Source organism: Xyrauchen texanus, chromosome 6 (assembly GCF_025860055.1).
Source record: "Xyrauchen texanus isolate HMW12.3.18 chromosome 6, RBS_HiC_50CHRs, whole genome shotgun sequence".
Taxonomy (NCBI): Eukaryota; Metazoa; Chordata; class Actinopteri; order Cypriniformes; family Catostomidae; genus Xyrauchen; species Xyrauchen texanus.
This window is the reverse complement of record NC_068281.1, coordinates 19715123-19737380: the sequence shown is the minus strand read 5'-3', so window position 1 is coordinate 19737380 and position 22258 is coordinate 19715123. Positions and strand designations below refer to the sequence as shown.

At 38.1% G+C, this 22258-nt stretch overlaps 1 protein-coding gene across 3 annotated transcripts in view; it reads right to left on the bottom strand.

Moving 5' to 3' along the window:
- Positions 1 to 1685: 1685 nt before the first annotated feature.
- LOC127645405 (nuclear receptor-binding protein 2-like) overlaps positions 1686 to 22258 on the bottom strand; it is a 59417-nt gene continuing 38844 nt past the window's right edge. Inside the window, exons 2-18 of one of the 3 annotated variants that reach the window (XM_052129014.1) lie at positions 19100 to 19222; positions 17528 to 17629; positions 17342 to 17431; positions 17173 to 17213; positions 14699 to 14793; positions 14570 to 14593; positions 14118 to 14201; positions 10292 to 10347; positions 10074 to 10169; positions 9841 to 9973; positions 9557 to 9659; positions 9426 to 9476; positions 9186 to 9321; positions 4601 to 4654; positions 4455 to 4518; positions 3988 to 4043; positions 1686 to 3838 (exon numbers count right to left, since the gene is read on the bottom strand). In XM_052129014.1, coding sequence (XP_051984974.1) covers positions 3740 to 3838; positions 3988 to 4043; positions 4455 to 4518; positions 4601 to 4654; positions 9186 to 9321; positions 9426 to 9476; positions 9557 to 9659; positions 9841 to 9973; positions 10074 to 10169; positions 10292 to 10347; positions 14118 to 14201; positions 14570 to 14593; positions 14699 to 14793; positions 17173 to 17213; positions 17342 to 17431; positions 17528 to 17629; positions 19100 to 19222 — 1407 coding nt within the window. In that variant the 3' untranslated portion in view covers positions 1686 to 3739. Of the gene's footprint in view, positions 3839 to 3987; positions 4044 to 4454; positions 4519 to 4600; positions 4655 to 9185; positions 9322 to 9425; positions 9477 to 9556; positions 9660 to 9840; positions 9974 to 10073; positions 10170 to 10291; positions 10348 to 14117; positions 14202 to 14569; positions 14594 to 14698; positions 14794 to 17172; positions 17214 to 17341; positions 17432 to 17527; positions 18697 to 19099; positions 19223 to 22258 lie in introns of those variants that run through there. The other 2 variants (XM_052129015.1, XM_052129016.1) reach the window with 2 other exon arrangements.

The window sequence follows — 22258 nt, the reverse complement described above, 5'->3', positions numbered from 1 at the left end:
GATGATACATCATTATAATATACATGCTAAAGGTTTATCTGTTACAATTTAAAAGTAAATGAACAATGTTCTTAAGGGGGGCGTCTTACCCTAACTCTTTGTTCAATCGAGTAAAATAAAATTGTTTTGAATATAGAAAATTAAGCCTGTTTTTAGGGACTGTGAGATTATTTTTATTACAATTCCACAAATTTTACCCACCAATCCTCATTACCGCAATGCAAAAAATGCCTAGATGGTGTAAAAATACTTTCAAGACAATTAGAAAATAATAAAATAAATATTTTTTATGTTTTAATTTTCATAAATGAAAGAGATAATTCAACAAATCAAGAAAAATCTAGAACAGGATTCATTATTTTCACACTGAAATGTAATGAGATGTAACTGGCTGTCAAACACATTTTGAGCTACACATGACACAATCTACAAATAAGCTACACAGAAGTTACCCATGTGTATTTTCTCAGGCACTTATTGAGTCTAAATGTATGCACAACTTACATTATTTCAGTAGTATACCCAAATGACAGTAGTAATATCATACTGTTCATGTGTTGTGCTTGCTATAGTTTATTTTATGTTGTTTCTTCATCAAATAACCCCACTGTTGACAATTCATTGTTGCACAGAAAGTCAACTAGATATGGTATTTATTTGTATGAATATAATAATAATTTATCTTTTAATGAACAAAAAAAAAAATAGATATCCTGTGATAGTAAACTTAAATAGTTATGAAATAACAACAAATATATATATAATTTATGGAAGTGCAAAGAACAAAAAAACAAAGCAAAACAAACAAAACACTCTTACATACCTCAGGTCTCTAATGACCCTATACACTTCGGTACTTAAACCAATATAATTATATATATATTTTTTAATTTTGGCAATTTTTTGCATTACATTATAAGAGATAGATTGAGGAATACTAAAGAGGTGTGGGCACAACTCCAAAAAATTGATGAGGTACAGGGTGTGGAATTATGTCCCGGGTTTCTAAAGACCCGAGATATTCAATGAAAGGTTAATTATTTTTAAATTTTTTTTGCTGTAATGCACTGAAAGATTAGTTTTTTTTTTCTTCTCAATAATCATCACTTTACATCAAAGATATAAATAAAATATAATATAGATGTATGATTTCCTTTTAAAGCTTTAAAAACGTATAAATTACATAATAATATTGTTTTAAATATCAAAACATTTCTAAATACTTAAAATCTGTCTCTCTTTTTGGTCAACTTTAGTTTTGGTCAACTATGTTTACAGTGTTAAGAATCATCATTGAAAACAAGGGCAATAGTTAATAATTCGAATTGTGGGGTAAAACGTTGCTTAAATGTCATAAGTGTTATGAAAAAAATCATAATGGTCCTGAATGTACAGTTCATTTTCTTTATGCAAATTCAAAATATATTTTGTGTTGATCTTTGGCATTAAATTCTACCAGGGAATTTTCTTGAAATGTTTAATGAGAATCAACCATTCAATATTTGTCCATTGACAACTGGATAAGTAAAAGAAAATCAGTGGTCAAAAGGTGTGGGAATGGTTTGGCAGGCAATAAATCTACTCAAGTTCTTGTGTATATTTAAAAATGACATCATGCTGAAGAAACTTCTGAAATAAATTCAGTCATATTAAAGTATTAATTACGTATTTTAATGTTATAGTATTTCATGTCACAGTATACAATTAAAAAAAAAAAAAAATTCCCAAAGCATAAATCCAGTTAATGCTTGGATTTAGATGATAAAGGGCATCAGAAATTAGAAAGAGTAAATTTTAAGAGTTATTGACTGTACATTCATATCTCTATCATTACACTGCAAAGACATCTGTGTCTCTTAATAACACTGTGTGGATGGGGACTGTATTTTTCAATGACAATTGAAAGATTTCTGAGATTACAAAGGTGCAATACATCCACCACACAATCATGCCAATAAACAAAATGAACAAATTCTCTAAAGCATTCTTTTTCTGACATGCATGTATTTCTTTTAAAGAGATATTGTGAAGTCAAAGCCATTGGAAAGTACAGTACTTAAATGCATCCCTTAAATCGATATTATGAATACTGTTTCAAATATGCAAGTGTCAATCAAATACAGAATGTTGTAGCTGCAATTAAATACCCACTCTTCCTTAGAAAGCAAAATCGCTGTTGCCAGCATTGCAACCAGGACATCTTTAGCCTTGATATGGATCAGTTTTCACATAGAATATATATGCAGTGTGTAAATCATTTATATGTGACAAAATATACACGTACTGATAAAATGACAGAACAACAGCCCTTCAAAGATTACACCGGTTTTACTTCTAATTACTTCAAGGTCACTGGTCAGTTTACTCTAGAACTGTGTATTTGGTGTGCATAAATGGCATGAGGCTTACCACATCAAAAAGTATACTGAAACAATATCAAAGACTAAGGACAGATAAAAAGTAAACTGGGCCCATATATGTTAAACATCTCTGAGCAGTCCACTGATCGATTATCAGCACATATTCACATTAACGTAAAAGGCAAATGCCATATCAACACTGATAAACTCAGACGTTGGATGAATAGGCCCCCTGGGTGTGAGCTTCTTAAGATTAATTGCTTGTGCTTGTATTTTCCACATTTGTAGGTCACTTTGTTTAAAAATGTCTGCTAAATGAATAAATGCAATTGTTTTATTAAGTTTGGAGAGGCACTCATTGGTTCAACCTCATTCTTGGTGTAAAATATCTGGATGAAGTGCTCTTCTGATTTTTATTGCTTAAAACTGAGAAAACACCAGATACAAACTGCAGCTCACACTATTCTGGGATACCGTTATTGCCACCGTTTATTAATATTTGCAAAGTCAATCACCGTCTGCATGGAAAATGCATTTGGGATATTATATATGCAACAAAATCTAAGGAGCAATTCTAAACACATTCATTTCTCAATGAGACATTTTAGCCTTTGAAATAGCTAGTCCTGGTTAAAATAAAGAAATGAAGTTTAAGATCTGAAACGGAGAGTGTTGAAATAATACAAGAGTTGCCAAGAGCACTTTTGCCATAGTGCTGTACATTAATTTGCTCACTGTCAGCCCATAAAATGCATAGAATTACATAACATAGAAATTACACATCTTTTACAAATTTCCTTGCTTGGAGTTTTAAATGCATTTCTATACCAAAACCATGTATTCATAGTTTCATAAAATAATAAATAATATATATATGTCTGAAACACAAAGAACTGAAGACAAGACTCCAGTAGTGTTGACTGACAGGAATTATTGCTTGGACATTTAGCCTCCTCTCCGAGGTTCCCAAAGCCATCCTAAAATTGTTTCTGTGGGATTTTGCCCCTGCCAGATATCTTTTGGAGGATTATGTTATAGGCAGGATAAATGGGAAGGATGTATATATATATATTTATATATATATAAAAATCCATTAAACTCTGTTTTGGGGAAAAAATAATCCTAAAAGTCTGGCAAAAAAGGTGATTTCTTCGTCATTGTGAAATGACAGCAATTTGACCTTCCATTTCAACATTTTGAGCTCTTTGGAGTTTGTGCATGTACCATGTGGTTTGATGAGAGCTTTCTACCATTGCATTTTTGGTCTCATTCAGATTAATCAGTCTGGATTTCACGCTCTCTCTTTCTCTTTTTCTCTGGCCTTGGTCCAATCTGCATGCTCTGTTTGTGTATTATGGGATGGTTCAGACCAGCTGGGTTTAGTACATCACAGTCATGGCAGTAGGGGAGTTGGATGTCCCTGACCAGTGCATACATAATGCACCCTCAAGAAAACATGCCAACTTCTCACAGTCTTCCTGCATGACAGAAAAACAAGATAATCAGTCCTGTTGAGACATACAGCAAAACAAAAAAAGTCTATTCGATGGTAACTTTTCCTAGACAAAAAACATCAAACAACAATTAACCATTATGAAATCTGTTGGCTGTAAGATTCTGTAGTTACCTCACTAATGAAAGCATGGTGAACCAACTCACTAGCCAAATCTTTGGAACTGTCAGCTGAAAAAAATTAAATTGACTTTTTAGCTATTTACACACACGTATGTTCACTAAATGGTTTGCTGATGGCTTGAGCAAAGAAGTATTTGAAAATACTGTAAATGCAAAGGTACAAGACTTCAAATGCACTTAACGTCTTTTATGGAAGAATGAACTACATCCCATGAAGAGTTGCAAATTACAAAAGCAAACCAAAAATGTATATAAAAACTATTAAAGTATAGTTGATTCAAAATATAACCAATATATTTCAGGTTTACTGCTAAATATTCACACACACGCACACACACACGCGCACACACACGCGCCCACACACGCGCCCACACACACGCATAATAACAATTTAATTTTAATCTTTAGAACAGAATAAATGTGCCAAGAACACATTTGTGCATGTGGACATTTACTCACATGGTATAACATCACAGCTAAGTTGGCGATGAAGCCGGTCATCCATCTTTAAAAAAAGAGAGAGCTACAGAGAAAGAAAGGATAGATGATGGAAACATTTTACAGCTTTAAGGTGAAAACTACAAGCTACACAAGATAACACTCACATGACTTCTTGTGCCTTCTTCATTTGCTTCCAAATTACAGTGGATCTGGACAACCTATATGGAAACATTACAGGATTACAAAACCACAAACAAAAAAATTATAAATCGTTTTTGAAACATATATAACACATTCCTATGAGTGTATATATCTGGCTATATGGAATGTTTCCCCACAAACATTCAATATATATGTTGCAAATCAAACAAAAAAAGTTTATTTTTTTTGTGATTAACATTTTTTTATTGAGTCATATATTAAACAAATAATAGCAAAACATATACAAACAGAATCAATACTTGATCCCCTCTATTAACACCACCAGCAGTTTAACTGAGGGAATGGTAGAAAAAGACTCTCTCTGCTTTATAGCCAAAGGCATCCCTGCTTTGTCCCCAGACTCAAAGTATGACTGTCTTACCTGAATAGCCAAAACTCCACTTTCTGCGACAAAATAGTATTATATCTGTATTTCAATCGGGTCAATTCTCTGAGGCCATCAGATGACATTCGGCACTTCAGTTCTGTCTCTGTACTTTTAATATTCTCTTTCAACTCCACGAGTGCTCGTGCTTTGGATTTTTTGATGAAGAATGAGGCGTACTGTATGATCCGACCCCTAAGAACCGCTTTAAGTGCCTCCCAAGACATGCATCAGAGGATACTAAGGACCAGTTGGTCTCCATATAATTGATTTCAGACTTTATCATTTGTTGGAAATCAGTTTTTTGCAAAAAGGATACATTAAAGCGCCAACTATATGATTTCTTTTTCTCTGTATGTGGCAACACCTCTGAACTCACCAGGGTGTGATCTGAGACTAAGATTTTTCCAATTGAGCAATCAACAAAAGATTAAATGTGGGACTTATATATATATATCTATATAGATATATATATATATCTATTCTAGAATAAGTCTTATGGACTAATTAATAAAATGTATAGTCCCTACCAGATGGATTCAAAAGTCTCCAAATATCTGTAAGAACAAAATTTTACACATCCTGTGAAGTGTCAATGTTGCTCTAGGGGGCTTACACACTTTTGCTTGACTATGATCAATGACTGAGTCCATCAAAACATTCAAGTCTCCTCCCAATATTATATCATGAGGGGTGCCAGCAGCTTGCAACATCCCTTCAAGATCTATTAAAAAGCCCTGATCATCAGCATTAGGTGCGTAAATATTAGCCAAAATCAGTCTTTGCCCCTGAATTTCTGCTAAAACAATAATGACACTTCCTAATTTATCTTTAATCTTTTTGAGACATTTGAATTGTAGATGTTTACTTATCAATCTAATGAATCCCCTGCTCTTACTTGAGCCAGCACTAAAGAAAACATGTCCATCCCACATCTTCCCAAAATGTTCAGCTTCCTACGTTTCTTGAAGAAACACTATATCATATATCTTACGTATAAGAAAGGAAATAACCTTTCATCTTTTTATGGGGTGCCCCAACCCATTTACATTCCACATGGAGAGAGAGACAATCCACTCATATTAACATCTGACATTTTGACATATTAGAAAAAAATTGATTGTGTGTCAAAAATAAAATTAAGACCACATTCCAACATTAGTGCCACAGTCAGACCCCGAACTTCCCCCAGAACCAAATTAACAGAAAAAAGAAAAACGTGCTCATTAACCCCACGCACAACAGCGCCAACCACCGTCTATCCATCTAAACTCAAACAGTCCATGTACGCCTACGAGAGTCCCTGGGACAACTTTGCCATTGGATTGCTCAAGTCCAGTGTTTCTAAACAAATTTTCTGAGACAGAATTACATAACAGAAAATAATTTTTAAACACAAAGAATTTGTAGATTCACGTAGGTGTGATCCTCCACAAAATAAACTTCAGCCGCTAGCAGAACAGCACAAAAAAAAAAAAAAGTTCAGTTTCCTCGAACAAATTTTCTTTGAGTGTAACAGATGAGTGTAACAGATGCCCTAATCCAGAGTTTCACAACCTTTTTTCTGACACGGCACACTTTTTACGACTAAAATCTTCTACGGCACACCACTATCCCACATAGGCAAACCATCATCAATATTGAACTATAGAACTTGTCCATGTTTTCTGTCCGTCTTAGTAGCGTGTTTACTTGTAATGTTTGAAATTCGGCTATGCAAAAAAAATTAAAAAAAACAACAAGCCACATACAGTGCTTGCGTTAGACTTTCTCATCGTCCATCATTTTGACCGACAGGGTCGTAAAACCTACATCATATTCTATTACCCGTCATATTAATTTTCATATTTTAATGATATTAAGACATTTAATAGCTTTTATTTTCATTCACATTTTCATTTTTAATCATGAATTTACAGTATGAGCATAAATAGCAGATTATACATTATTTATGAAGAGAACAGATTCACCACACAAAGCAGATTAATGCCCCCCCCCCAGAGTAACAGCGGAGGCCACTAAAACAAGACATGTGAACAACACAATGTGTTTAAAATATGAACAGAACACGTAAAAAATTTACTGAACAGAACTCAATCGACAACTCAAATCTTCCGCCTGGTCTGCATCGACTTAAACTCGCCTGTGCGTAATTAAATGCCTCAAGGGACTGATGCTGAGGCAATTGTCATTAGATTTTCTGCCTTTGCCTCAGACAGACAACTTCTCGTGGCAGTTTTAATTTGATTCTGGAGGCTGAACCCAGCGTCAAGTGGCGCATTGCCCTCCACATGACAAGATTTGCAGAAAGCGTCACAGAGGGGCGATCTTATGAGTTTGCCACGTAAAAAAGCGGGAGGTGTGCACAATAAACATTGAAAACATGTTTTGGAAGAGAGAAAAAAGCTTGCAGTTGCTTTGATAGCAGAAAGTAATAAAAGGACTCGTTTATGTTTAGGTTTTCTTGGTGATTTTAAATTAGTTCAATAACTGGGGTCTCTGATATTTGTAAATGATAAGGTAACATATAATTAAAACAAATTATTTTGTGGAATTTTATAATCTTTTATGGCACACTAGTGTGCCGCAAGTGGTTGGGAAACACTGCCCTAATCCTTCCAATGTCCTGCAAAAAATCTCCACAAAAGAAACTCCAGTCATTAGGAGACATAAGCACAAAGAACGAGCAGATTCATCCACAACTGTCCCCAAGGTGAATTATTCAACAAAACAAACTCCAGCTGCTAGGCGGAACCAGCACAAAAAGAAAAAAAAATGCGCCCAGCTTCCTTGGATGGTCAAGTGTATGTTCAGCGAGACAGCTCACTTGGAGGCACGTGAGAAACACACCATGACTTCCATCAATTTAATTAAAGACATCACTTTTTGTGTGCATGTAGATATTTATTCATTCTTAAGAGCTATTCTCAGCTTGGCCAGGATCATCAGTGCAAAAGCGAACTTCTGTTGATGTAAGAGTTTCTTGAATTCCTCGAATCATCATGTTTCTCTCTTTTCGAATTAAGTACAAAAGCGACCCTCTGTTGATGTGAGAGTTTCTTGAATTCCTTGAATCGATCATGTTTCTCTCTTTTCGAATTAAGTACCATAGCGACCTTCTGTTAATGTAAGAGTTTCTTGAATTCCTTGGATCGGTCACATTTTCTTTCTTGTCGAAATCACAAAGTCTGGGAACAAGTAAATGTTGTGGTTCTTCCAAGAAAGCTTTCCTTTACTCCTCGCGCAACGAGATCTTAATCTCAGTAATTTGGCCAGAACCTCAGTGGATATGTGAGCGGGACTCTGTGAGCTTGCTCGATTTCCAGCTTATGGCCTGTTATGTCGCACAGACTGGGGAAGAGCTCGTCTAGGGATTTCACCATATCTGCCTTACTCATGCTCAGGAATTCCAACACACATTGTTTCTTCGGCTACGATTCTCAAGATCTTCAAATTTTTCCAAAACGCGATGCGAATCCCCCATGGTAGCTAGCAGATTAGCAGCTAATTCCCTCTCTGAAGACTCCAGATAATCGATCTCTTGACATCCCCTCAATGAATTTGTTTCCATCGCAGTAATCTTTCAACGTATTACATCAAGATCCTCTTAAGTCAGCTACAACTTTTGTCAGCATCACAGACATGTTGGACATGAGTCCCTGGTCTGCAGGCTTGTCAGAGACATGTGTGTCTTTTAATATCTCCAGAGCCAGAGGATTTTGAATTGTTTGCCATGTTGAAGAAAAGATATGTATCTGGGTCTATCGAATCTCACCGGTTTATGACATAAAAATAATTAAAAACTAGCAAAGTGCGCAGAGCTCACCGTTTACACGTCCGACTCTCGCATGGTGACCACAAAACCAAGTTTTTTGAGTACAGAGTCTTAAAAATACATTGTAACTGATGGAAGGTAGCTAAAAGACAGACATAGACAAGATATATTGATCAATTCTGGGAAATGTTTATATAGAAGTCAACTTTTTTATAATGACCCTTGCTCCATTATCAGATATGGGCCCAGTTCCCATTCGAACGGCAGCAAACATTTACCAATGGAGAACTCACAAATATCAAAGATGAAGGTGTTATTCTGCAGTTTCCAAATCAGACTACTGCTATTTCATTTAACATAAATCTTTCCCTACTCATCAGTTTCTTACCTTTCTGGTTTCAGTCTCCTGTGGTTCTGGGGTTGGGGTCTTAACAGTCTCCATCTGTTCTTGTGAAAAAGAGAGTGCGCGGGGGACAGGATGAGGTCGCTGGGAAGCAAAGTTCATAAGAGGGTATATGCCGTTCCTGGACAAGCAGAAGAACAAATGTTGTAGTATCATATATAAAGCATTTAAAAAAATTAAAACACAGATTTAACCTAATATCAGTTGTTCTTCTCCACTACTTACTTTACATCCTCAAGGAATTTGTCCAGCTCCAGGGGAGAAACGTGGGAATACCTTGAAAAAACGAAATGCGAAGGACTTAAGTGGAAAGTGGGGAAGAATCAAATAAAACAAACTCTGTTTTAGAAACGCACTTCAGATGAACTCCAGGTCGGTCTCGATGGTTGATCTGTGCCATGATGCCATTAGGATCATAAGATTTAGTCTTCTCTTCCACACAATTCTCAGGAAGGAGATCTTATGGGGGAAAAAGAAAACGTTTCTAAGACCTAAACCACACAGAAAGGGAAGTACAAAGGAACAACAATTTCCCTTTTTGCATGAATGGGTCATCCAGAATGTTTCGGTTACATCTGAGATCAAACTAAAGTATTATTACACTGAGAAGTATGGAAGGTGTCTTCCATGTCCCACTTACACTGATTATTGATAAAACAGTGCGCGGAAAGCAATTTTAAGGAGTGGACTTCGAATAATACTCTATGGAACAACAGGTCGTGAGCTGTGGGTCTCGTCTTAGCTTCTGTGAGCACACACGATTGGATAAATTCCTGTCGGTGTAGAAAGTAGAAAGCATTTGATTGAACCAAAAGAGTTCAACTGAGCAGTATTAGTTGTATAGTTATAATATGTGCACTTAAAGTATTTTACCCTCATGAGAGGGTCCTCAAGTGACTGTCCAGCATGATCTACGGCCTCTTTCGAAACTGCAGTGTCTCCATTGGCCTGGATTTCCAATACTGCCATCTAAAAGGTGAATGGGGAATAAAAAAATTTGAAGGTAAAAAAACAGAGGTCCTACTTCAATGGTGATCTGAGGGGAAATAATCTTGCTGGCTAGCTTTGTTTGTTAAAAGTAATTTTCTGACCTCCAAGGCACAGATCCCAAATGAAAATATATCAATGGCGTAGTCGTCTTCAGCAACTGAAAGGGGAAAAAAAAGACTCAAAGAAACATTTTACCAGATGTACACAGAACATCTAATGTAGCGGGACTATAAAGAGACAGACACAGAAGGTGTGGCGTCAGGCCTTAGAGAGGCCTTAGGAAAGCGCTAAAGGGGAACATTGTCCAAAATGAAGTGGATCTGCTGCCCTCGTGGTGATTCAGGACTTTGTGTAGGAAGGGGGAGAGAGGGGGATAGAGATTGCCTGAAGAGAGGCATGCTCTATGTTTTCATAGCAGGTGATGAGGCTCTATTCACATCAGGTGCACATCATCTGCTGCCCAAACAAGGCTTGTTAAATTTCACACCTCCTATCTCCTGCCCACTCCCGTTGCGAGCCTGGCTGAAAGACGGCCCTCAGGGGTGTGTCGTTCTGCCACACTAGTTATACCACAGTGAAAAGGTATAATGAATCATTAAGTGTCAAAACACTTGATCTTCTTGAATTTAGCTTTGCTACAAGTTAATTTAATACTGTTTTGTGTTTAACATAAAACACTATGGAGAATGCCATGCTGTCCAATACTGAAACTCTGAGACTGGCAAGAGCTCCATCCAAATTGTCTGTTCTCATTCTGCTGGATCTGTCTGCTGCATTTGACACTGTAAACCACCAGATTCTCCTATCAACCTTCATGGCAAAGGGCATCACATGAACTGTGCTCCGCTGGTTTGAGTCTTATCTCATAGGTAGGCCTTGGAGATGAGTGGTGTCTAAAGGCGGGTGCATACTGTATGATTTTGGCCACGATTCTCCTGTCTGAGACACATTTCGGGAATCCAAAAGGATTTCTCTCGTCACAGGGCAAAATCGGCAATCTTACAACATTCATTGTGACATGTTCACAGACGGCCAAATTAATAGCCTTTGCGATGATCTTCAGCCTCCGCCTTTATTTGGCCAGTGTCAGAAATTTTCATTATAGCCGTATAGTGTGACTGCATTACGACGGCCAGATGAGATATTCCGCTCCTCTCTCGCACCCTAATTCACTTGGAAAGAAACCTGCTCAGTGTTTGCACCATATCAACATTTGTGCCCAGTTTTTTCTTCTTTTCATTTTATATAAAATGTTTTAATAAACAAGCAGAAAATACTTGGCGAAAAGTGTAAAACGTCAGCAATATGAAAGCATTATTCTCTCAATTAAATAAATACAGCGCTTACAAAACGAAAATAAATAAATGATTGCGTTTACTCTTTTTTTTTTCTTTACATTTATCATGCATTTTCTTTACAACGTTATTTTAATTACTATATTACTTTTTAATATATTTACTTTAAACTTCTGTAAACTTCTTTAGTTGAGATTCCCACCACTCCAATTTTATTTATAAATAAATAAAATAGAAAGATTAAACAATTTATACTGATAAGTATTTGTGGGACATTTTAATCAAAATCAGCAAATAGAGTTGGATACAATTATAGAAATTATAGAATGTTTGTGCATTATCCATAGGGAATTTGCAAGCGTAATACATTATCAGCCTTTATGAATTTTCGAACCTTTGCGTGGCCGATAGGATACTAATCTAAAAGAGGAGAAAGATTAAGTACTATAACCTACTGTGGAGCGGAGGGGGGCGGGGCCGGGTCAGAATATCACGCGCCCGGTCCCCAATCGGCCTGATGAGGCGCGCAAGGGATAAAGGCGGCCGGTGACGATGGTTCGAGAGAGAGAGAATTACGGGCATGTCCGTCATGTGTGTGTTTATGTTTGTGTGTTTTTGTTTTGAGTTTAATTAAATATTATTTATATTGACAAGCCGGTTCTCGCCTCCTCCTTGCCCATCCTTTAACTGTGTTACACCTACCTTTTTTGTTTTCTCCAATGTGAATGGTGAAGTTTGTAATTTTTCAGGCCAGAAGTCTTTTCATTTCCACAATGAATATTTGCTTGTGGTAGCTAATTATTACTGTAGGCTTCCTCCCGCACTCACGTTCATTCTCAACATCTGTCATTTTCTGTATTTGTGATCAAGCTGTCTTATTTGACAAAATCCATCTTTCTTGTAAATGATAGCCTATGCTCGTGATGGAGTGGTATTGGAGGAATGGAAATGCTGATGTCCTGACTTTCAGAGAGAGAATAAAATGCTCCTCCGTGGTGGACAAATTGCGCCGTTTTGCTTCTATTCCGCAACACTCCCATAACGTGAGTCACGTTCACTTATCAGGACAATTGGGACAGTATGAATATCGTTCAGTCTGACATAGCGTCGCAAAGTGTGCCATGGCGATATCAATGCATTCATATCATACAGTCTGACAAGCAACAATCGTAAAGGACTATTATAAATCTTACGATGTGCACCCGCCTTAAGTCTCACCATCTAGCTACTGGGGTACCCCAGGGTTCAGTACTTGGGCCCCTTCACTTCTCCATATATATGTCATATCTGGGATCTGTCATTCATGCACATGGCTTTTCCTACCATTGCTACGCTGATGACAAACAGCTCTACCTCTCATTCCAGCGTGACAATCTTACGGTAGCTGCACGGATCTCAGCCTGCATCTTGCCTGCCTGGTAGACATCTCATGTTGGATGAAAGAACATTACCTGTCATTCAAGCAAGCCCAGCAGTTCAGTGTCCAACTAGATTTCACCATTCAACTAGACTCATCAACGATCACACCATCCAAGACAGCCAGAAATCTTGGTGTTGTGTTTGACAATCAGTTAAACTTCACAGATCACATCACAAGGGCTGCCCGATCGTGCAGATTTGCTCTGTACAACATCAGGAAAATCAGGCCCTTCCTATCTGAGCATGCCACACAACCCCTATTTTAACGCTTGTGCTATCCTGCCTGGACTACTGTAATGTCTTCTGGCAGACCTTCCTGCATATACAGTAAAATCTCTGCAATTGATCCAGAATGCAGCAGTGTGATTGGTCTTTAACAAGCCCAAAATGTGCACGTCACGTATCTCTTCATCAAACTGCACTGGCTGCCAATGGTTGCACGCATGCACGAGGCAGTGGTGGCTCAGTGGTTGAGGCTCAGGGTTACTGACCAGAAGGTCGGGGGTTCAAGCCCCAACACCACCAAGATGCCACTGTTGGGCCCTTGAGCAAGGCCCTTAACTCCAGGTTGCTCTGGGGGGGATTGTCCCTGTAATAAGTGCACTGTAAGTTGCTTTGGATAAAAGCGTCTGCCAAATGCATAAATGTAAATGTAAATGCATTAAGTTCAAGGCATTGATGCTTGCTTACAGAACAACCACTGGCTCTGCACCCCCTTATCTACACTCACTACTGTCCTCCAGAAGTTTGCGTTCTTTGGGTGAACAGTGCCTCGTAGTGCCATCTCAAAGAAGCAAAAAAATCACTTTCCAGGTCTTTCACTTCAACTGTTCCTCACTGGTGGAATGACCTGCCAAACTCTACCAGAGCAGCTGTTTCTCTAACATCCTTCAATAAGCATCTAAAGACACAGCTCTTCTGTGAGCACTTGACCCAATCCCTTTAGTGCACTGTCGTCTTATAACAATCAAAAAAACCCTCTCATCCTCCCTGCTGGGGTACTTCTCTAAACTATTTTGAAACTTTATTACAGTACTTGTGTTACTACTGTTCTCCTCATTTATAAGTCACATTGGATAAAAGCATCTGCTAAATTAATAAATGTAAAATGAAAACATTTATATTTAAAGATCAAACAATACCCCTTCAGTCCCAACACAGACCCCCTTGATAGAGATAAACATAAAAGATGGTATAGGTGTCCGATACTTACGGCCATACTCTGGAGCAAAAAAGTGCTGGTTTCGCATTTCATCTCTATGCTGGTGCACATTCCCATGAATAGCCTCAGCAAATACTAAGGGAATAAGATGGACAAATAAGATTATTAAATAAACTCTTTGTAAATGCAGAGATTTTGTAGATGGAAGAATTGCAGCCATTGAACATATTTCAAGAAGTTCTCGAGCACATGGTCTTTTTTATGTCCAAAAGAAATACTCTGAGGAGGCAAAGTCTTATTTTCTTTTTGATCTCTTTGATTGTCATAAGTAAAAAAAAAATTAAAAAATGCTAGGAATACATTACATAATTGTAAGGATTTTGGGCCAATATACACAAAGCACTGTTCAAGAGGAAGGAAAAGAAATAAATTACTTTTCAAATTGTTTTTTCTTTCTGATGAGATAAATCACTTTCATGTGCACATGGCATATATTAACTTACCATTTACAAACAGCCTGTGCCAGACTGCAAAAGAAAAGAGACAAAAGTATTGTTAAAACAGAAGTTAGAAATGATCAAGTGTCAAATCATTTTACAATCCCCATCAGGATTAAAAAGACTCTATCAAACCTGAGCCAATTTTTATGAGCCCATTGTGTTGGATAAAGATGGTGTCACAGGTCAGGTTACCATGGATAATGGGCAGATCATATGAATGTAGGTAACTAAAGATAGAAAGCATAAAACATGAGTACACACACATACAGTGGGTACGGAAAGTATTCAGACCCCCTTAAATTTTTCACTCTTTGTTATATTGCAGCCATTTGCTAAAATCATTTAAGTAAATTTTTTTTCCTCATTATTGTACACACAGCACCCCATATTGACAGAAAAACACAGAATTGTTGACATTTTTGCACATTTATTAAAAAAGAAAAACTGAAATATCACATGGTCCTAAGTATTCAGACCCTTTGCTGTGACACTCATATATTTAACTCAGGTGCTGTCCATTTCTTCTGATCATCCTTGAGATGGTTCTACACCTTCAATTGAGTCCAGCTGTGTTTGATTATACTGACTGGACTTGATTAGGAAAGCCACACACCTGTCTATATAAGACCTTACAGCTCACAGTGCATGTCAGAGCAAATGAGAATCATGAGGTCAAAGGAACTGCCTGAAGAGCTCAGAGACAGAATTGTGGCAAGGCACAGATCTGGCCAAGGTTACAAAAACATTTCTGCTGCCCTTAAGGTTCATAAGAGCACAGTGGCCTCCATAATCCTTAAATGGAAGACGTTTGGGATGACCAGAACCCTTCCTAGAGCTGGCCGTCCGGCCAAACTGAGCTATCAGGGGAGAAGAGCCTTGGTGAGAGAGGTAAAGAAGAACCCAAAGATCACTGTGGCTGAGCTCCAGAGATGCAGTCGGGAGATGGGAGAAAGTTGTAGTAAGTCAACCATCACTGCAGCCATCCACCAGTCGGGGCTTTATGGCAGAGTGGCCCGACGGAAGCCTCTCCTCAGTGCAAGACACATGAAAGCCCGAATGGAGTTTGCTAAAAAAACACCTGAAGGACTCCAAGATGGTGATAAATAAGATTCTCTGGTCTGATGAGACCAAGATAGAACTTTTTGGCCTTAATTCTAAGCGGCATGTGTGGAGAAAACCAGGCACTGCTCATCACCTGTCCAATACAGTCTCAACAGTGAAGCATGGTGGTGGCAGCATCATGCTGTGGGGGTGTTTTTCAGCTGCAGGGACAGGACGACTGGTTGCAATCGAGGGAAAGATGAATGCGGCCAAGTACAGGGATATCATGGACGAAAACTTTCTCCAGAGTGCTTTGGACCTCAGACTGGGCCAAAGGTTCACCTTCCAACAAGACAATGACTCTAAGCACACTGCTAAAATAACGAAGGAGTGGCTTCACAACAACTCCGTGACTGTTCTTGAATGGCCCAGCCAGAGCCCTGACTTAAACCCAATTGAGCATCTCTGGAGAGACCTGAAAATGGCTGTTCACCAACGTTTACCATCCAACCTGACAGAACTGGAGAGGATCTGCAAGGAGGAATGGCAGAGGATACCCAAATCTAGATGTGAAAAACTTGTTGCATCTTTCCCAAAAAGACTCATGGCTGTATTAGATCAAAAGGGTGCTTCTACTAAATACTGAACAAAGGGTCTGAATACTTTTTTAATAAATGTGCAAAAATGTCAACAATTCTGTGTTTTTCTGTCAATATGGGGTGCTGTGTGTACAATAATGAGGAAAAAAAATGAACTTAAATTATTTTAGCAAATGGATGCAATATAACAAAGAGTGAAAAATTTAAGGGGGTCTGAATACTTTCCGTACCCACTGTACATACATACATATATATACATACACACACACACAAACAGTGGATATAAAAGGTCTACACACCCCTGTTAAACCATCAAGTTTTTGTGTTGTAAAAAGTAAACGATAAATCATATCAGAATTTTTGCACCTTTAATGTAAAAATTACAACCTATGCAATGCCACTGAAAACCAAAGTGACCCATTTCAGAGAAAAAACTAAAACTTAGAATAACTTAACTGCATAAGTGTGCACATCCCTGAGCCAATACTTAGTTGAAGCACCTTTTGATTTTATTACAGCACACTTGGATAAGAGTCTATTAGCTTGCCACATCTTGACTTGGGAATATTTTTCCACTTTTCTTTGCAAAAAAATTCCAGATCTGTCAAATTGCTAGGGCATCTCCTGTGTATGGCCCTCTTTAGGTCCCCCCACAGATTTTCTATAGGATTCAGGTCTGGGCTCTTACTGGGCAATTCGAAAACATTAATATATTTGTGTAGACTTTTTATATCCACTGTGTGTGTGTGTATATATATATATATATATATATATATATAATAAATGTCTATTTTAAAGCTGAAGTGTATGAGTGTTTCAATGATAAAATACATTCTGATATCTGCAATCATTATTTTTGGAATTCCGTTTGGTGATGCTAATGGTTCAGAAAAAACACACTTCTAGCTTTTAACAGCAGATTAGTACAATCATTTTGGAGACAATATTGATTATTCAGTGTCATACCTGAGCGCAGACAGGATCTGTGTGCACCAACGCTTCCACGCCTGAGACACAGAAAGTACAAACAGAAAGTTTCTTAAGATAACATTATATTTCTGCCAGAAGGTGGTGTTGTCCTCCAGCTTTTCTGTGTGCTGGGAAATTTCATTTAATAATTGATGAAATGTCTAACCTTCACATTCATAGTTTTGTGGTTTTTCTTTGTCTTCTTCAAAAACTGCTTGAGGCTGCCAGATGACATATACTCTGTGATAAAAATCACCTGCATGACAGGAGACATGACTGAAAAATGAATGTCTGTATATGGGGTAAAGTTCACTGAGGTGTTTGTTTATATCAGGTGCATTTTGTTTCTCACCCTTGCTCTGCTCTCTCTCATATCCAACCAGTACTTGTGAAACTTCACAATGTTTGGATGTTCCACCTGCATCAGGTTCTCAAACATCTCCTTAATCCTGTCCTGCATAACATACAAAATAACGTGTGGCTTTCCATTTCAAGTGTTGTTTCTGTATTTTGTTACAATAGCACCATTTCACCATGATGACTGTCCAATATTGAAAAAAACAACAATTTACAGATGTTTGTGGTGTAGCAACATGTATGCTAATGTACAACAATACTGATGTTGTGAATTCTGCTGATTTAAAGGGTAACTAAACACCTGCTCAGAGTCTGACTCCACCCACTAGAAATATTTGAAAATGCTGGAAAAGTGGGCAGACCCTGGCGGGGATAGAGGGAACGAACCGAGTGCGGGGCTGAGCGGGGGGGCACCTGAGACTCGTAGTGACGGATTAATTGACAGCTGCTGTCAGACTCTATGTTATTATTATTCCTCACATGGTCGCAAGACGACATGTACATGAATCTGGCATGGTGAGCTGGAACCTGCTTACGTCAGCTGTCACCGCTTACGTCACGAAGTACCGCAACAGCCAATAGGAAAATTCAACTGCAGTAGCCAGCGTTCAACCTGAAGAGGGCAGCACTCAGACGTTTTTACACCATATATTGTAGAATTAAAACACTTTATACAAAAATGTCAAAAAAATTACTTCAATGACCAGTACTAATAAAGCCCCATTCTTACAGATCATTAACTAAAAAAAGTTGGTTTAGTTACCCTTTAAATTTGTTACCGAGGTCTAGCTAAGTGAACTTTATCTAGCTAAGCTTGCCAAATGTTGTCAAAATCATGAAATTGATATATATATATATCAATTTAGGTACACCTGTACATCTACTTATTCATGCAATTATCTAATCAGCCAATCGTGTGGCAGCAGTGTAATGTATAAAATCAAGCAGATATGGGTCAGGGGCTTCAGTTCATTTTCACATCAACCATCAGAATGGGAAAAAAATGTATCTCTGTGAATTCAACTGTGGCATGATTGTTGGTGCCAGATGGGCTGGTTTGAGTATTTCTGTAACTGCAACTCTCCTGGCATTTTCAGGCACAACAGTCTCTAAAGTGTAAAGAGAATGGTGTGAAAAACAAAAAACATCCAGTAAGCAGCAGTTCTGTGGGCGAAAATGGTTTGTTAATGACAGAGATCAGATGAGAATAGCCAGACTTTTATAAAGTAAATATATTCTGAATACAGGTGCTTGAAAACGTAACAGGGGCTGAATAGAGTTACAATTGTTTTATTCTAATTATTTAATGCAGTTACATGTATTTCGTTACAGCCCAACCATACCCAATAAATTGGCCAATGATATATAATAGTTTATTTATGTAAAACAACGTTAAATTACATTTTAAATATATTTTTCTGACACATACAAATACAATGCATAATTTTAAAATGTTGGCATGGCAAGTACAAATCTCAACTAAATCCAAAATAAATCTTGTTGCACTCTGTCCACCCAGGATATTTATACTTAAAATAAATAAATGTTGAAAAAAATGCGGTCATACCTCAAAGGACTTGAAAACCTTCTTGTCTGAAAACTGCACTTCATTCCACACCACCTCCACCCCCTCCTCAGTGTCCATAGCCAAGTACGCACTTTCAATGCCTGGGACGTTTCCCTGGCTGACCTAAACCAAATTTAAAAAAAAAGGAAACAAGAGAGAAAGAGGAAAGGGAGAAAATATTTTTTTTAGCTGAAAAACTCAGCACTCAAGAGTAGCAAATATAGCAAATGAGGCAATATTTACACTTTTTACAGTTTTTGGACATATAGTATTTTAGTATCAAGTTCTTGGTATTGCAAGTACAGGAAATTTGTATTTCTATGAAAAGGACACGCCCCCTTCTCCGCCCCCTGTTACACCACTCTCCCAGAGCGCACATTGTGAGTTGGCCTGAGTTTTTCTCTTTGTGATGCTGTAAATATAGCTCTTAATTCTGAACTGGGCTCACTGCTGTTCACTCCCAAAACACCAAGTTTCCACCTATTCTGGCCAGAAAAGTCCCTTTATTATCAAAAGTGACCAAAAGACAACCAACCGCCCAATGTTTTCTTATTTGGATTTCTCTATTTGTAGGCCAAATCTGCTCCCCTCCTGGTGATCGGACAGCTCAAGTTATGTGTTTTGGAGACAGACACAACATGATGTAATCTCGCTGAGACACAGCTGCAATCTAAAAGGACCTGGATAGATTTAACTGTGTCTCAAACTCACAAACATATGACTTCAAATTGATGAGCTTTTTCATTTGTCAGGATATTCATGTAAGAAAAAAAAAGCAAAAGTTGGACATGCTGCACATGCTTGTCACTGTAATATTATAGTAGACTGAATAGTCACCTACTAAATGTTTTAGTTTAGTACTTCTTTAACTACTTTAAAATAGACACATAAAAACAGTTTATTGTGCCATTTCAAGCATACTGACTGTCAGTCACCACTGAAGGAATTCCAAGCCTAGAGGTTTAACACTGACTATTAAAATTACTGACTGCTTATAAATCATCCTTAGGGCAACAGCAAAATGTTGAACAGGCTTTATCACACTTGAACATTCATTGATCCAAACACAGCAAAGGTGGGTTATTCAAAACCAAGGATACAAAAAAGCATGTCTAAATACTTTTGGAGTTAATTAATTCCCTAGATTACCCTAATTACGAGCCAACGTTGCAATTTTGTTTGTTTGTTTTGTCTACAATTCGTAATATGTTTTTCGTCTTGGATGTGGTCTGCCTTCATGTCTACGATAGACAAACATATTGGACATCGGTTCTTCAATAGCACACAGAAAACCGGACTTTAAATTGCTCAATGCCAACTGGCTGTTTTCAATCCCTTTGTCTGGGCTGCCCAGCCGCGGAAACTTAGCCGAAATAGGGGAAGGAGAGCCAGCGTTCTTGTCAGACTAAGATGTCGTGAAAATCGAGCCCCTCTACCCAGCATTCTTCTGGCACAAGTTTATTCTCTGATCAACAAGCTCTGCGAGCTGAAAGCGCAGATCTCTTTCCAGTGAGAGACGAGGGACAGCTGCATTATCTGCCTTACAGAAACGTGGATGTCAGTGGAGATTCCAGACAGCCATCGAACCCATGGGGTTCTCACTGCAATGAGCGTACAGAGTGAAAGACCTCTCAGGTAAAAGCAGAGGAGGTGGTGTATGTTTTATGATCAACAAATCCTTTTGTGTTCAGAGGAACGTATATTCTATCAATTCTGCTCTCCTGATCTGGAATTTCTCATGCTTCTGTGTTGACATTTCTGGCTACTGAGGGGATTAATTCTCACAGCTGTGAATACCCCCCACAAGCTGACACAGACCGGGCACTCAAGGAACTGTAAGTGAACAGGAAACGAGGCAGCGTTCATTGTGACCGGGGACTTTAACAAAGCCAACTTCAAGTCAATAGCACCAAAATACTTCCAACACATCAGATGCAACACCCGAGGGGACCAGGTTTTGGACCATTGCTACTCTCCCTTCCAGGATGGCTACAAATCCCTGCCCAGCCCACCATTTCCAAATCGGACCACTCTTCCATTCTTCTCTGCTTACAGGCAGAAAATGAAACAGGAAGCACCCGCCCTCAGAACGATCCAGTGCTGGTTGGACCAATCAGATTCTATGCTACAAGACTGTTTTGATCATGTGGACTGGCTCATGTGGCAGGGAATTTATATCATCACAGACTTCAAAAGGGAATAAATCTCTGCCGTGAACACAGCTGCCTCTCTCCCGGATTAGTTTAATAGTTTTTATGTTCGTTTCGAGGGAAATAACACAGCTCTTGTGGAGAGAGCTCTCGCGCCAAAGCTACAGAGGTTAGTTCACTCTCCGTCTCTGTAGCGGACGTAACCTGACCCTTACGACAGGTGAATATCCGAAAAGCCGTGGGCCCAGATGGCATTCCGGACCGCGTCATCAGAATGTGTGTGAACCAAATGGCTCAAGTCTCAAGTCTCAAGTCTCATTTATTTATATAGCCCCTTCAACTACAACGTAGACCAAAGGGCTGTACATCCAAAAACAAGAAAAAACATACATACAATATGCAATGACAAAGTCAAGAATTAAAACAAACAGAATACAAATACGTTTTCACACGAATTTTAAAAACATCAACTGACGGTGCAGTTCTAATATCAGGGGAAGAGCATTCCACAGTCTAGGGCCAGTGACTGAAAAAGCTCGATCTCCTTTAGTTTTAAGTCGAGTTCTTGGAACAAAGAGCAGTTCCAAGACCTTTGAGATCGACTAGAGTTCATTAGCACCAAATCCTTGATATATTCCGGGGCTAATACGTGAACAGCTTTATAAACATATAACAAAATCTTATACTGTATCCGATATTTCACAGGGAGCCAATGAAGCCTTTTCAAAACAGGAGTAATATGCTCCCTCTTCTTAATACCAGCAATCAGCCTCGCTGCAGCGTTTTGAACCAACTGCAATCTTGAGATAAGAGATTGACTAATTCCTACATATAAAGAATTGCAGTAGTCCAAACGTGTGGAGATAAATGCGTGAATCACTGTCTCCAAATCAGGAACAGACAAAAAAGATTTCATTTTAGCAATAGTCCTTAACTGATAAAAACAATTTTTTACCACATTTTTAACCTGATAGTCAAACATAAGAGCAGAGTCAAAAATTACACCTAG